The sequence below is a fragment of the Neoarius graeffei genome, chromosome 5 (assembly GCF_027579695.1).
Source record: "Neoarius graeffei isolate fNeoGra1 chromosome 5, fNeoGra1.pri, whole genome shotgun sequence".
Lineage (NCBI taxonomy): Eukaryota > Metazoa > Chordata > Actinopteri > Siluriformes > Ariidae > Neoarius > Neoarius graeffei.
In genome coordinates, this window is record NC_083573.1 from 69537494 (window position 1) to 69552279 (window position 14786).

General features: G+C 40.6%; 1 protein-coding gene across 1 annotated transcript; it reads left to right on the forward strand.

Moving 5' to 3' along the window:
- Window positions 1-5363: 5363 nt before the first annotated feature.
- On the forward strand, window positions 5364-11281 carry LOC132887015 (protein SOGA3). The gene is made up of 6 exons (XM_060922311.1): window positions 5364-5437; window positions 6302-7052; window positions 7169-7393; window positions 8586-8744; window positions 8901-8969; window positions 9989-11281. The coding sequence occupies exons 2-6, from the start codon at window positions 6351-6353 to the stop codon at window positions 11207-11209; spliced, it is 2376 nt and encodes a 791-aa protein (XP_060778294.1). The 5' UTR covers window positions 5364-5437; window positions 6302-6350; the 3' UTR covers window positions 11210-11281.
- The last annotated feature ends 3505 nt before the right edge of the window (window positions 11282-14786 follow it).

Below are 14786 nucleotides of genomic sequence, written 5' to 3' on the forward strand. Positions count from 1 at the left end.
CGGGTTTTCTGTGTGTGATAGGTTGTAAAGTTCACTGATAAATAAAAAATTGGTTTGAAAAATAAATTTTTTGTGTCTGAATTCTGTTCCAAAAATCACTAAAAGCTTGTCCGCCATTGTTAGATTGTACAGTGCCTTGAAAAAGTATTCATACCCCTTGAACTTTTTCACATTTTTCCACCTTACAACCACGAACTTAAAAGTTTTTTATTGAGATTTTATGTGATAGACCAACACAGAGTAGTACATAATTGTGAAGTGAAACGAAAATGATAAATGGTTTTCAAAATTTTAAACAAATAAAAATCTGAAAAATGTGGTGTGCATTAGTATTCAGCCCCCCTGCGTCAATACTTTGTAGAGCCACCTTTTGCTGCAATTACAGCTGCAAGTCTTTTGTGGTATGTCTCTACCAGCTTTGCACATCTAGACACTGAAATTTTTGTCCATTCTTCTTTGCAAAATAGCTCAAGCTCAGCCAGATTGGATGGAGAGCGTCTGTGAACAGCAATTTTCAAGTCTTGCCACAGATGCTCAATGGGATTTAGGTCTGGACTTTGACTGGGCCATTCTAACACATGAATATTCTTTGATCTAAACTATTCCATTGTAGCTCTGGCTGTATGTTTAGGGTCATTGTCTTGCTGGAAGGTGAATCTCCTTCCCAGTCTCAAGTCTTTTGCAGCCTCCAACAGGTTTTCTTCCAGGATTGCCCTGTATTTAGCTCCATCCATCTTCCCATCAACTCTGACCAGCTTCCCTGTCCCTGCTGAAGAAAAGCGTCCCTATAGCATGATGCTGCCACCACTATGTTTCACAGTGGGGATGGTGTGTGCAGGGTGATGAGCAGTGTTAGTTTTCCGCCACACATAGCGCTTTGCATTTAGGCCAAAAAGTTCAACTTTGGTCTCATCTGACCAAAGCACCTTCTTCCACATGTTTGCTGTGTCCCCTACATGGCTTCTGGCAAACTGCAAACGGGACTTCTTATGCCTGTCTTTCAACAATGGCTTTCTTCTTGCCACTCTTCCAAAAAGGCCAGATTTGTGGAGTGTACGACTTCTAGTTGTCCTGTGCACAGATTCTCCCACCTGAGCTGTGGATTTCTGCAGCTCCTCCAGAGTGATCATGGGCCTCTTGGCTGCTTCTCTGACCAGTGCTCTCCTTGCTCGCTCTGTCAGTTTAGGTGGACGGCCATGTCTTGGTAGGTTTGCAGTTGTGCCGTACTTTTTCCATGTTTGAATGATGGATTGAACAGTGCTTCTTGAGATGTTCAGAGCTTGGGATATTTTTTTATAACCTAACCCTGCTTTAAACTTCTCCAGAACTTTATCCCTGACCTGTCTGGTGAGTTCTGTGGTCTTCATGATGCTGTTTGTTCTTCAGTGTTCTCTAACAAACCACTGAGGCCTTCACAGAATAAGTGTATTTATGCTGAGAGTAAATTACACACAGTAGGACTCTATTAACTAATTAGATGACTTCTGAAGGCAATTGATTGCACTGGATTGTATTTAGAGGTATCAGAGTACAAGGGGCTGAATACTAATGCACACCACATTTTTCAGATTTTTATTTGTTTAAAATTTTGAAGACCATTTATCATTTTCGTTTCACTTCACAATTATGTGCTACTCTGTGTTGGTCTATCACATAAAATCTCAATAAAAAACTTTTAAGTTCGTGGTTGTAAGGTGGAAAAATGTGAAAAAGTTCAAGGGGTATGAATACTTTTTCAAGGCACTGTAGTGATTTATTGGCCAGTGGCGCTGCATGTGTAACATCATATGCGCAACTGTTTTGGCTATAGCACACTTGGATGAAATACCTAAAGGAGAAGAGTGGTTGTTTAGACAGTTTATTTTGTTTACAGGCAGTATTTGATGGAAGATGGATATGATGTGTTAGTAGTTCCTGAAGATAAAGTATCAGCTGAACAGCGTACATTTTGCCCATGTTGTAAGAGAATCTCTTTCAGAGTCTATAAATACAGAAAAAATGATGAGTTAATTGAGAGAGGTAACAGGATGACATGTCCATTCATTTGGTATTGAAATCATGTTTTTAGATGCAGTATAACGTCACACGTGTGTCAGTGGACAAAAAGGCAATGACAAGATTCAGAAATACACAGGGAAGTTTATCACAGAGTGATTATAAATGAATCTTGCAATGGCTTTTTCCTTCGTGTCAGTTCCATGATTATTGCCATTATTTAGCCTTGTATAAAACTTCAGAACTGCTATCAGTTGGTGATACTGGACATTCAAAATTACTCTAGCTACTAAACACATCATGTTTCTTTTATTGTTTAAAAGGATAAAAGACTAAGGACAACTACTAAAATCAAGCAACAGCTAAACACAAGCTTGACACTTACTGTGCGGTGAGCTCTTTTGGATGGCGCTTCTGACTTTTGTTTCCAGATCGTAGGAACTGCTCCGCATACCAGACGTCGTTCAAATCCTTCTATATGAATTTGCCTCACAAATGTATCTTTTTCAAAATGTATAGAGCAAATACCAAACCGTTCTGTCGGCTTGAAGTTACCTCTCTTTTTCCGTACAAATCGAACCCATTAATTCCGTAAGTGTCCTGCTGACTTTGGGCTATAATTGATCGAAGTTCCCCTTTTTTTATCGGCTACACTTGAACAGCCTTGAACGACACCCCTCTTAGGATGCATGCTTTGGTTTTAATTTGGTTTTGGAATAAAAAAATGATTATAAGCGTGCTACATTTTGCAAAGCAGACAAAGCCAGAAATGCCGTGAACTTTCAAGCGCGCTGCACGTATGATGTCACTTCCTCTGAATTAACAATAACTTACCAGGAACGCATTCATGTAATGGCGGCCTCAAAGAGCCAAACTTCACTGGCTAAATAGAACATGTTCCCGGTCTCATATTAAAATACAATTTAGACAGTAAACTATTTAACATGTCTAGTTTTATAAGGTATAATTTCCAGGGGTAATGTCATTTTCGTAAGACTAGCACTTTAATTTTCATACCATACCTAATGCCTTTAAAATATCCAGATTGAGCTAATTCTGAAGCAGTTCTGCACAATTCAGCATTTTCTATACTCTAACACAGCTTCTTCACTCAATACATGCTTTATAATATTATTTATAAGCTGACTTTGTCATGACCAAGGGTAAACACTGCTTTATATATCTAGTAGTATAAGCATCAACCAATGTTATTTATGTTTCCATATTTTTATTTTACTAATTTATTTAAAAGTATTACTTCACTCTCAAAACTGTCATTATTTTCATTGCTTCAAAAGGACTTTGACAGCAGCTACAGTGTGTGATGCCTAGCTCCTGCAAAATTGCCTTTTTTAACGAGATTGCAAAAGGGGAAATGTTTTGATGTTAAACTAGTAGCAGACTGTTCCCATAAAGATTTTAGAGACATAATCTTCAAGTTATAAATACAACAAAAATACTCTCTGAAGCCTGCCATTGTCATCTGAAATATTCAATTGTTCCTCAACGTGGTCTTATAAAGCATCTCATAATTCTGAACAGTTATCCGAAAATGCAATGCTGTTGTGTTTTGTCTTCTTAAATAATTGTTTTTATGTTGTATATGCTGTGCAATTTTGTACATTGTGCTTTTAAAAATAAAATGGCTATCATGAATGGACCCTTCTCTGTCAAAATGGCATCTCGTTTTCTTCTTTTTAAACACTATCGTTATGAAAAATTTACAATGCATGCCATTATATAGGTTCTAAAGTATGAAATATATGACTACAGACATGGTGACTGGCAAGAAATTTTCATTTTTGCATCCTTTGTCACGGATTACTTCTCAGTCTTTTAAGCAGATCTTATAAAAAAGTTTGGCATGAGTCTAAACATGCAAGGACAACATTTTAAACATTGTAAATCATGCAAATTGTAACAAATTAGCCAGGACAAGACCATATCAGACACAATGTTAAGATAATTTTCATGACCATTGCATTTATGATGCAGTCATTATACCTGTGACTGTTGGAAGTGACATATCTGGTATATCATCCCAATCTCCATATAACAATTTCTCTACTGTCTCCTTCATTCCTTACATCTCATCTCATCTCATCTCATCTCATTTATCTCTAGCCACTTTATCCTGTTCTACAGGGTTATTATGTGCAATATGGCATACAATGTTCACCCTGTTGTGCCTTAAAACAGCTCCTCTTGCTTCACCAGCTACTTCCTTATTCATTCACACTCCTTTTTGAGCTGAAGGTAACTACACACCAACACACCAGCTGCTCCTTGGGGTGCCACCCATCCCTTTTCTCTCCATCGATCATAGATGATGAGGGTCCCTAAGGACCTATCAGAGCCCAGTCTCTCTTCCTCCTTCTGGTCAGCACAGTAATACAGACAAAAGTTTCTATGGCAACAGTACACAGTTCCTCTCCTCCCCCTTCTGCTCATATGAGCTATCATTTAGTGGGCCTCCATGCTGCACTGCTGCCTAAGCATTACTTTTTATGAGATATATTCAGCCAATATACTAGAAGAAGTTTATCAGTGGCATGTTCTCCTGATGTCAACTACAGCCTAAGCACGACTTGGTCAAATGCATCCAGCCAACAGTATAGAACAAGTGTCATTCTGGGAGTCAAATACTGAGTGTCTAACTGGGAAAAAGCCAAAATCTGAACTGTCAGTGCACGGTTCCTTGTTGTCAGTTCTTTTTTTTTTGGGGGGGGGGGGGGGGGGGGATTCTCTGCTGTGTCGTGAGCCTGCATTTTTCTTTGATTTTTCATAAATGTAAGTCAATTTTCTCTTCTTTTTTTTGGGAACGACATGGACAGGGCAGTATATGGAGCTTGTGTCTCATCATATAAATCTGTAAAGGGATGTTCAAAAAGCACATATGGGTGTGATGATCAGATGTCCGCAAATTTTTGGGCATATAAGATATATCCTATATCTTTTTATAGCCTGTATCTCACTTCTCAGGGATATGTAGGACCTAAGCTTTACAAAGGAAAGCAAGCCAATTTGAGGTGCTGACATCACTGTTGCTAGGCAGAAGTCTCTCTGTTTGTTCTTTTCTCCATCATTCCTCATTTGTTGCTCATTCCTTGTTATATTCCTTGTTACATATCCACAGCTGCCACTCCCTGTCAGATCCCATTCCATTATTGTATTTCTCCTTTACATCTCAGGTATTACATTACGAAGGTCTAATGTATCTCACAGTATCTTTATTCACTAAAGACAGTAAATAAAGACGAGAAAATGCAACTCGGCTCTCGGCTAAGACCCCGCCTGGCAGTGACGTCACTGCGCACACATCTCTTTCCGGTGGATGTTCGCTGGTGGTCCTGCATCGCCGGATGGTGTGCATCTTTCCTCCACACCATTCATCAGGAGGCTACTGGAAAAAACAAAAAACAGAAACCAGGATGCTGAAACGGTAAGGGATATCTTCTGAAGCTATGAGTAAGGATGCAGGAGGAACAGAAATAGAAGTATTTAAAAATCTGCAAGTTAAAGTTGATCCTATCTATTATTCTTGTTTTAGACAGTCACCTTGTAAAGGTTATAAATAATGCAACTCACTTAACACAGGCCTAACTGGCTTAAAGGATAGCATAAAACCATTTGAATGCAAATTCAACCACTCGCATGTTTACCCAAACTACTTGACAATAGGTTCTTTCGCTTTATAGAGAGCATAATATCGGCTGTATCCTGAGTAATGTCTGCGTCGTAACGGTCTTATTATTTCGAAATAAAAATAACCTAGACATAACCATGTGTGTGTTGGACAGGTTATTTATATACCGTTATTTAATCTGAGTCTTACTGGATGGGAGGGACGATTCGGAGCTGATCCAGAGGCCACGCATGGCTGCTGAATAGACCATTGTTTACGAAACCTAATAAAGCTTGTTTATTACCAAATAAGACGCTAAATTATTCCATGTCTTTAGGGATGAGCCATGCGTAAAAACGTGGCCCGTGGTTCTGTAGGCCTAATAATCAGCTTTCGACTTAAACAACAAGGTTTGGCATGCTTGACATTTCCAGCCTTTTTTTTTTCCTCTGCGATGTCCCATTAAAAAGGCCTATGCTTGTAATTTGTAAAGATTTTCTGAAGATTGAGATGTACTGGAGTGCTTTATGGCTTCGTCCAAAAGGGCTTATGCTACGTTATAGCGAGCTTCATATAGGCGACACAAGGTAATATTGGCGGTCAGTGCACATAGCAGCTTTTCAGTCGCGGCGGATTTACGTTAAAGATTATTTTGCGATTATTTGTTCACTCTTTGGACAGCTAAGGGTAATGGATGATGGGCGACATCTGATCACTAGCACACGACGCCATGAGTTCCGCCACTGGCGGCGCTGCCGATCCGCGCCAGGCAGACAATAGTACCGGGAAGCAGCAGCAACAACGGGCGCCCTCACCGGGCAGATTTAAAGACGCGACGTCGAAAACGCCCTCGAAAGGCGCCTCAGCTAAATCTGCTTCAGCAAAACAAGGCGGGAAAAGCAGTCGGAGCAGTTCTCCTGTGGCCGCCAGCGCGGGGAAAGACAGACAGGCGGCGAAGGGAGCGGCCGCTGTCCACCCGAGCGGTGCTGAAAGTCCCACCACCAGACGCTCGGAGAAGGCCAGGAGGATCGAGGAGCGCCATAGCTCTACGGAAGACGCGGACGAGCCTCCTTTAAAGGGCGATCGCGTGGTGTCCGATCAGCCGAGCTCTTCGAAATCTTCCCAGAGCAAAGCGAAGAATCAGAGAGGAGGAAAAGACGGGGCAGCGAGCTGCGCTAAACAAGCGGCTAACAATACCGTGGGATGCGGGCCTGGCTTCTGGAGGGAAGGGTGCTTACAGTCTGAATTAATACAGTTTCACATGAATAAGAGCTTGAAGAAAGAAGGGGCCATGCACGCGAAGGCGGCCAACTCGCCCGCCAACGGCATGGAGCTCTCACCCGAGGCACCCCTCAGGCCTAGCGAGGCCCATCTCGAGCGAGATTTACGAGACGAAATTGAAAAACTGAACGATGAAAACGATAATCTTAAGGTAGGTTCGGATGATCGCAAACAAATAATTATAGACAAATAATAGGGAAACGTACAAATACAGCATTGGTTTTGATACGGAGGTCGTGATTGATTGTGTTTTATTGATTGTGCCAGCATGAAATCGAAGAAATGCGGGCAGAGATGGAGGAGATGAGAGACACGTTTTACGAGGAAGACGCGTGCCAGTTGCAGGACATGCGGCGCGAGCTCGTTAGAGCCAATAAGAACTGCCGGATCCTCCAGTACCGCGTGCGGAAGGCGGAACGGAAGCGACTGCGATACGCAGAGACCGGGGAGATCGACGGGGAGTTACTGCGGAGTCTGGAACAAGATTTAAAGGTAGACTACATGGCACGGCAGAATTAAACATGCAGTGGAATGGGTATGAAAAATGCGCCATTTCTGGTGGTTGAGTAAAATTAAAAATCAACTGTGTTAAAATTCAAATATCTTACTATTAGAAGTATAAGTTGGCAACGGGCACCTTAAGTGATATAATCCATTCATCCATCCATTATCTGTAGCCGCTGATCCTGTTCTAGAAGGTCGGCAAGCTGGAGCCTATCCCAGCTGACTGTGGGCGAGAGGCGGGGTACACCCTGGACAAGTCGTCAGGTCATCGCAGGGCTGACACACAGAGACAAACAACCATTCATACTCACATTCACATCTACGGTCAATTTAGAGCCACCAATTAGCCTTTGGACTGTGGGGGAAACCGGAGCACCCAGAGGAAACCCATGCAGACACAGGGAGAACATGCAAATTCCACACAGAAAGGCCCTCGCCGGCCGCTGGGCTCAAACCCTGGACCTTCTTGCTGTGAGGCGACAGCGCTAACCACTACACCACCATGCCGCCTAAGTGATATAAATTAATAGATATTTAAAAAGAAATGGAAAGGTGGGAATGACAGTATTACAAGAGGGATGATCTTTGCCAAATTTCAAAACTGGAGGAATGGTATTTTCTTTTAACTGCCAAAACTGACCCTATTTCAGAAATGAGGCTTGGACATAATTATAAAATTTTTTTTTTAATAGATCTTGAATGAATTTGTATGTCACATGTTTTGATTTAAATATTAACCTCCTAGGGCCTAGCGGTCACATACGTGGACAGCACTTTTTAGAAATTCAGAACAAGAATCCACATATGTGGACATACTTTTTCTCAAAAAGTACATCTTATCAAAGATGATGCTTAGTTTTTATTCTAATCAGGTTCTAATAAGCCCAAATAGCAAAAAGAAATAAAAAATGCATGTAAAAAAAAAACAGCTTGGGTCGTAGGAGGTTAATGTGTTATAGGACTTATATAATAGTATTTAGACAGAGGGATTAGCTCTATATGAGTTTTAGTTGTAAAGTGGGGCAGTCATAAGTAAAAACAAAACAAAGAAAAACAACAAAAACAAAACAAAAAACCCTTTTAAACTATACACCATAATATCTAGGACAACTAAAGGCCTCATCCAAATAACCTCATTCATTAAGACATTTAATCCCAACTCTCTCTTTTTTATATCCAGGTGGCAAAAGATGTGTCTGTGAGATTGCATAATGAACTGGAAAATGTGGAAGAGAAAAGGGCAAAAACAGAGGAGGAGAATGAAAGACTGAGGCAGCAGTTGATTGAAGTGGAGGTGACTAAGCAAGCTTTACAGATCGAGCTGGAGAAAGCTAAAGAGGTGAGGATGTTAACAAACTAAACTCAGAAAATATTAATCATAATTTAATGCTAAGGCACAGTACTTCAAAGTTATTAAGACATATAGGAAGTAGCTGTTTACTGCCATGTGATTTTGATTTATCTATGAAATACTTCTAATAAATATTTTCATCAGGCATCTCTGAAACGAAGAGGCAAGGATGCACAGAAATCAGAAAAGAAGATTCCGCATACTCCAACAGAGGTAAAAATAAGAAAAATGTAGTATTACATTTTGTGTGATTATGATGGAACTTACTGTATAAGGATGCAGATGCCTGTTTTTGAGTGATGCTGTAATTTGACAATTTACAAAGAACATTACTTATATGGTAAATATTATTCATGTGACATTTTGGCTTAGACAAACAGTTGTTCCTTGTCACTGGTCTTGAGCTTTAGGATTATATAGCACCCTCAATTGCTATTTAATATTTCATTAAGAAGTTCATACTGAATACACATCATGTGGCCAAAATGCAGACATGTGACCGTCATACCCATGTGTGCTTTTTGAACACGCCATTCCAGATTTAGTTCTCCCTTTACTATATTAACCTCCACTCTTCTGTGAAGGCTTTCCACTAGATTTTGGGGAGTGGCAATGAGGATTTGCTCATTCAGCATCAAGATCATAACTGAGGTCAGGCACTGATGTTGGGTGAGGAGGCCTGGTATATAGTTGGTGATCCAATTCATCCCAAAGGTGTTCAGTGGGGTTGAGGTCAGGGCTCTGTGCCAACTTTGGCAAACCAGGTCTTTATGGACCTTGCTTTGTGTACAGGGGCATTGTCATGCTGGAAGATGTTTGGGCCTCTTAGTTCCAGTGAAGGGAAATTGTAGTGCTCCAGCATACAAAGACATTCTATACAATTGTGAGCTTCCAATTCTGTGGGAACAGTTTGCGGAAGGGTCACATATGTGTGTGATGAGCGTATACAAATGTTTGGCCATATACTGTATATTACTGGGACACTAAAAATAAAATGTAAATGTAGCTGGCGAAGGTGACAACCAGATGTTAAATACAATTTTATCCAGGAGAAGCTGAGCTTCAAACAGCGTACTCTGTGGCTTTATGAAGTTGCTCAGATTCTTCCGCCTCTCGTTGTATTTTACCCACCAACTGGTTAATAATTAAATAATCAAACCAGTTAATTAAATTAACTGGTTAATAGTTAATAAAACAAACAGAATTTGTTTATTTCAAAATGGTCTTTATAGGAGGAAAATGAGGACCTAAAATGCCAGTTGGCCCTCATTAAAGAAGAAGCTGTACTGATGAGGAAGAAGATGGCAAAGATTGACAAAGAGAAGGACCGACTCGAGCAGGAACTACAAAAGTACCGTTCCTTCTATGGTGATGTTGATAGTCCCCTTCCTAAGGGTGAGGCTGGTGGTCCCCCTACCACGCGAGAGTCTGAGTTGAAGCTGCGTCTCCGCCTGGTAGAGGAAGAGGCCAACATCTTGGGGCGTAAAATTGTGGAGTTGGAGGTGGAGAACCGTGGTCTAAAGGCAGAGCTTGATGATCTGCGAGGAGAGGAGCTGGCAGGGGGCACAGCAGACCCCTCAACACGGGAACAAAGTGAGGTGATATCTGAGATGCGGCAGCAACTGCAGCTGGTGGAGGATGAGGCCGAGCTGCTGCGCCGCAACCTGGCTGACATGGAGGAGCAGAACAAGAGGGTGACAGTGGAGCTTAACAAGCTCAAGTATAAGGCTGGCTCACACGAGGGTTCCCGTCATGGTGGTTCAGGGGCGGATGGGTCCAAAGCTGAGGCTCTGCAGGAAGAGCTAAAAGCTGCTAGGCTACAGATCAACGAGCTGAGTGGAAAAGTGATGCAGTTGCAGTACGAAAATCGTATACTGCTGTCCAACATGCAGCGCTACGACCTGGCCTCACACCTAGGCATCCGATCCAGCCCTCGAGACAGCGATGCTGAAAGTGATGGAGGCCGCAGAGAGAGTGATGATGACTCTTCACGCCTCCCACCACATCGCAAGCGCGAGGGCCCCATTGGTGGTGAGAGCGACTCTGAGGAAGTACGTAATATCCGATGCCTTACTCCCACTCGCTCTCTGTACTCTCCCGAGAGCCGTTTTTTATCCCGAAGTCTCAAGGACCGGCAGCAGATGATTGATATTCGCATGGAGGCCGAACGTCTGAGCCGGACCATTGACAGACTGATTGCTGATACAAGCACCATAATTGCAGAAGCACGAGTCTATGTGACAAATGGTGAGCTGTTTGGCCGAATGGATGAGGACGATGATGGAAGCCGAATACGTGAGCATGAGCTTCTGTACCGCATTAATGCACAGATGAAAACTTTCAGGAAGGATCTCCAGAGTTTTATTGACCGTTTAGATGTTCCCAAACCGGAAGATCGTGAAACCGAAGAGCCTCTCTCTGTAAGTCTACACAAACACATTGTTTCAGAATAGCTCGCGTCTCACAATCACTATATTTTAATGGAGCTTTTTCTCACACTTTCAACTTTCATGCATCAAATGAGTAGATACCATTATTATTATTATTATTATTATTATTATTATTATTATTATTATTATTATTATTATTATTATTATGCAGGATTCACACATGCTGTTTTCTCATACCTTATGAGCTCATTCCAAAAAGTACATTAGACTGATAAATATGTTCAGGGCTTTTGTGTCTGAATTTCTCACATTTACTCTGGTTGTGCCTTATTTCATTTACTTCTTTGCTTTTCATTTTGTGTTCTTTTCCCATACCCACTCATCCAGATGTTTCAGCCTATCATTTTGCTTATCCTCATTCTTGTTTTGTTCTCATCTCTGTCATATGCCACTATATTCAAATTGGTCTTTCTTTTCACCCTTTTCTTTGTTCTGTAACCCCCCCCCTTCTTTTTCCCCTGCAGCCATATTGTTTTTTTGTTGTTTTTTGTTTGTTTTGTTGCTGTTTTCAATTGATTTTGGCCATGTCATTAAGGTTATACAAGGTACAGGAGGTTTTTCACCAATTTACGCATGGACTACAGTTACTCAACCAAATACAACACAGTTTCAACGTACAGTGACACCAGCTTTGCATCTTTGCTTCAATCTGTTCATGTGGTAAGTGAAAATATGTTTTATGGATTATCAGTGTCAACAGTTAGTATCGAGACACTGAGTAATATCAAGATTTTTTAATTTCACTGATGTTGACATGTTGAAGACATGTTTGTATAGGGAATTCATTGAGATAGATCAAAAGGTTATTATTATACGGGGTGTTTCAAAAAATTTGATATTATTTGAGATGTAAATATCCCAGAAACTGCATAGTCTAGGCAAATGAAACTGAACAGACTTAATGTTGAGCAATATAAGATTTATTCCTCAAAAATTGAATGAGAAATTCAAAGGTATGTGGATTCCATGAACAATTTCACAAATTTTCAATATTCGCGCCACCTGAGACAGACACACACAGACAGCCTTCCTTTTTGAACTTTTTGTGCCGTGTCCAAATCTGCATTGCAGTTGGTGCAGTTTTAAAGAATTCTCTCATAAATGCACGCTGCAGTCTTGTTTGTCTGTGTTCGAGCGTACTCTAACACACAAAATGCCTTTTCTTTTACAGTGAATGGCATTTCTATACCTAAAAAGATCAAAACAAAAAACATTAAACATAAAATTTTGACCTGTTTCCACACATGCTGTTAAAATTTGAGGTCAATTGAACGAGAATTGGTAAAGTTATTAGATTGTGAAATGATATCAAGTTTTTTTGAAACACCCTGTATATATATGGAAATTTAATAATTGTCGCTTGCTGGTGGTACTGCTTGCCCAGCTCATGTTTTGAGTTCTGGAATCAATCCATGTGATCTGAAGATATATTTTATAGGCATACTACCTGTGAAATGAATCATACTGACTGCATATCAGTCTGTGGGCATTAAAACTCACGAGATTACAGTGTTCACCACCTATACCCAAGTGAATGAAATGTTTTTCATTTTGGTTCAGGAACTTTTAACACCCCCATCCAATTAGTAGAATAAAATATAAGAATGGTTAAAAACAGTCATTTAATATAGACTACTCTGCTGCTGTTAGGCTTGTGATATTGCTAAAAACATCAACAAAAGGGCAACAATACTGCCATTTTAAATATCACTTAATTCTCATCTCATCTCATTATCTCTAGCCGCTTTATCCTTCTACAGGGTCGCAGGCAAGCTGGAGCCTATCCCAGCTGACTATGGGCGAAAGGCGGGGTACACCCTGGACAAGTCGCCAGGTCATCACAGGGCTGACACATAGACACAGACAACCATTCACACTCACATTCACACCTATGGTCAATTTAGAGTCACCAGTTAACCTAACCTGCATGTCTTTGGACTGTGGGGGAAACCGGAGCACCCGGAGGAAACCCACGCGGACACGGGGAGAACATGCAAACTCCGCACAGAAAGGCCCTCGCCGGCCCCGGGGCTCAAACCCAGGACCTTCTTGCTGTGAGGCGACAGCGCTAACCACTACACCACCGTGCCGCCTCACTTAATTCTGTTTTGTTTAAAACAACAATATATCATCACTAGTTTTGGCAGGCAGTGTTGGCATCTTTCAAAAGCATGGGCAGAAATCATTATAAAAAAATACATTTTACACACAAAGGTTACAATTTTCGACACAAACAATTGGAGACTTTTTTTAAGAATAGTAAAATGTATTATAAATGTATTTATTTGAATAAAGAATATGTCAAATAGATATAGGCAGGTTTTGATTCTTGAAAAAAAATATATTTGTTAAATGTGCTGTATTATGCTTTAAAATGATTTAAGTCTCCATGAACTATTGTTACCTATTCTGCTGGGGGAATAAGGCTACAAGGCTGTCGGTCCTGTAAATGAAATTTCATGTCATCCATCACCATGTGATAAACCAAAGACCTGTCAACACAAATACTTTTTGACCTGCAGACATCAGATAAAAAAAAAAAAAAACATAACTAGTTGCACAATAGCACATAGTGGACCATAAGAAAAACTTTTCAAAGTTGATAACTGATGAAACTTGAAAACTTGAAAAAGATCCATGACCACAGTAAGGAAGATGGTGGGGAGCCAAAAAACAAATTACACAGTCTTGTTCATGCTTGAAGTTGTCTAGCTTCAAAATCAAAATCAACCACCTTCCCAACAAACTGTTTGGAATGATCTTTAAAAAAAAAGGCGCAAAAATTGTTCCTGAGAGTAACTCACAAACTGCAGCAGTCAAAGCTACAATTACAAATGAGTGTTGTGGTCAGTTAAGATGAAAATCTGGTATTTTGACCTAGCATACCATCTGCAGGTTTGGCAAAGAAAAGGGGATTGCATATAAGGAAAGGCATCCAAACCCACAGTAAAATACGGTGGTAGATTATTGATACTGTATGTCTGTTTTGCGGTTGGTGGTCCAGGAACTTTTATGGAGATTGATGGTATCAGGAGCCGTTAGGTTCTAGATCATTTTAACCCAAGAACTGGTTGCCTCTGACAGGAAATGAACACTTTTCTGTCGAAGGATATTTAAACAAACTGCTGATGCTAAACATACACATAGTATTGAGAACTTGTGAGCTGAAATAAAAAAAAGAAAAAAGAGTCCACATGTGCAAACCAAAGAACATAATGGAACATCATGTGTTCTGCATGAAAACCAGGTGAAGCTTCACCAAATATTTATTGCCGAGGTGCTTTGCAGAAGAAAAAAAACACTGTGGGGGGGGGGGGGGGGGGGGGGACTTATTTCAATACTGTAAACTCTGGGGATGTTGAAATAAAATGATGAAACCCCCTACAGCTACAATATGAACATTTTAGCTCATTTTCATGAAGGATGACAATAATTCTGGAAGTGACTGCGTGTATTAGGCTATATACACTCTAAAAAATAATGGGGCCAGTACCGGTTCTTCAGGGCGATGCCATAGAAGAACCTTTTTCAGGGCTTCAAAGAACCGTTCATGCAACAGTTCTTTAAAGAACCATTTAAA

Coding starts and splice junctions, on each gene's coding strand:
- LOC132887015 (XM_060922311.1), top strand. CDS start 6,351: ATGAGTTCCGCCACTGGCGGCGCTGCCGATCCGCGCCAGGCAGACAAT. Junction 7,053..7,168: donor ATGAAAACGATAATCTTAAG/GTAGGTTCGGAT, acceptor TGATTGTGCCAG/CATGAAATCGAAGAAATGCG. Junction 8,970..9,988: donor TTCCGCATACTCCAACAGAG/GTAAAAATAAGA, acceptor TGGTCTTTATAG/GAGGAAAATGAGGACCTAAA.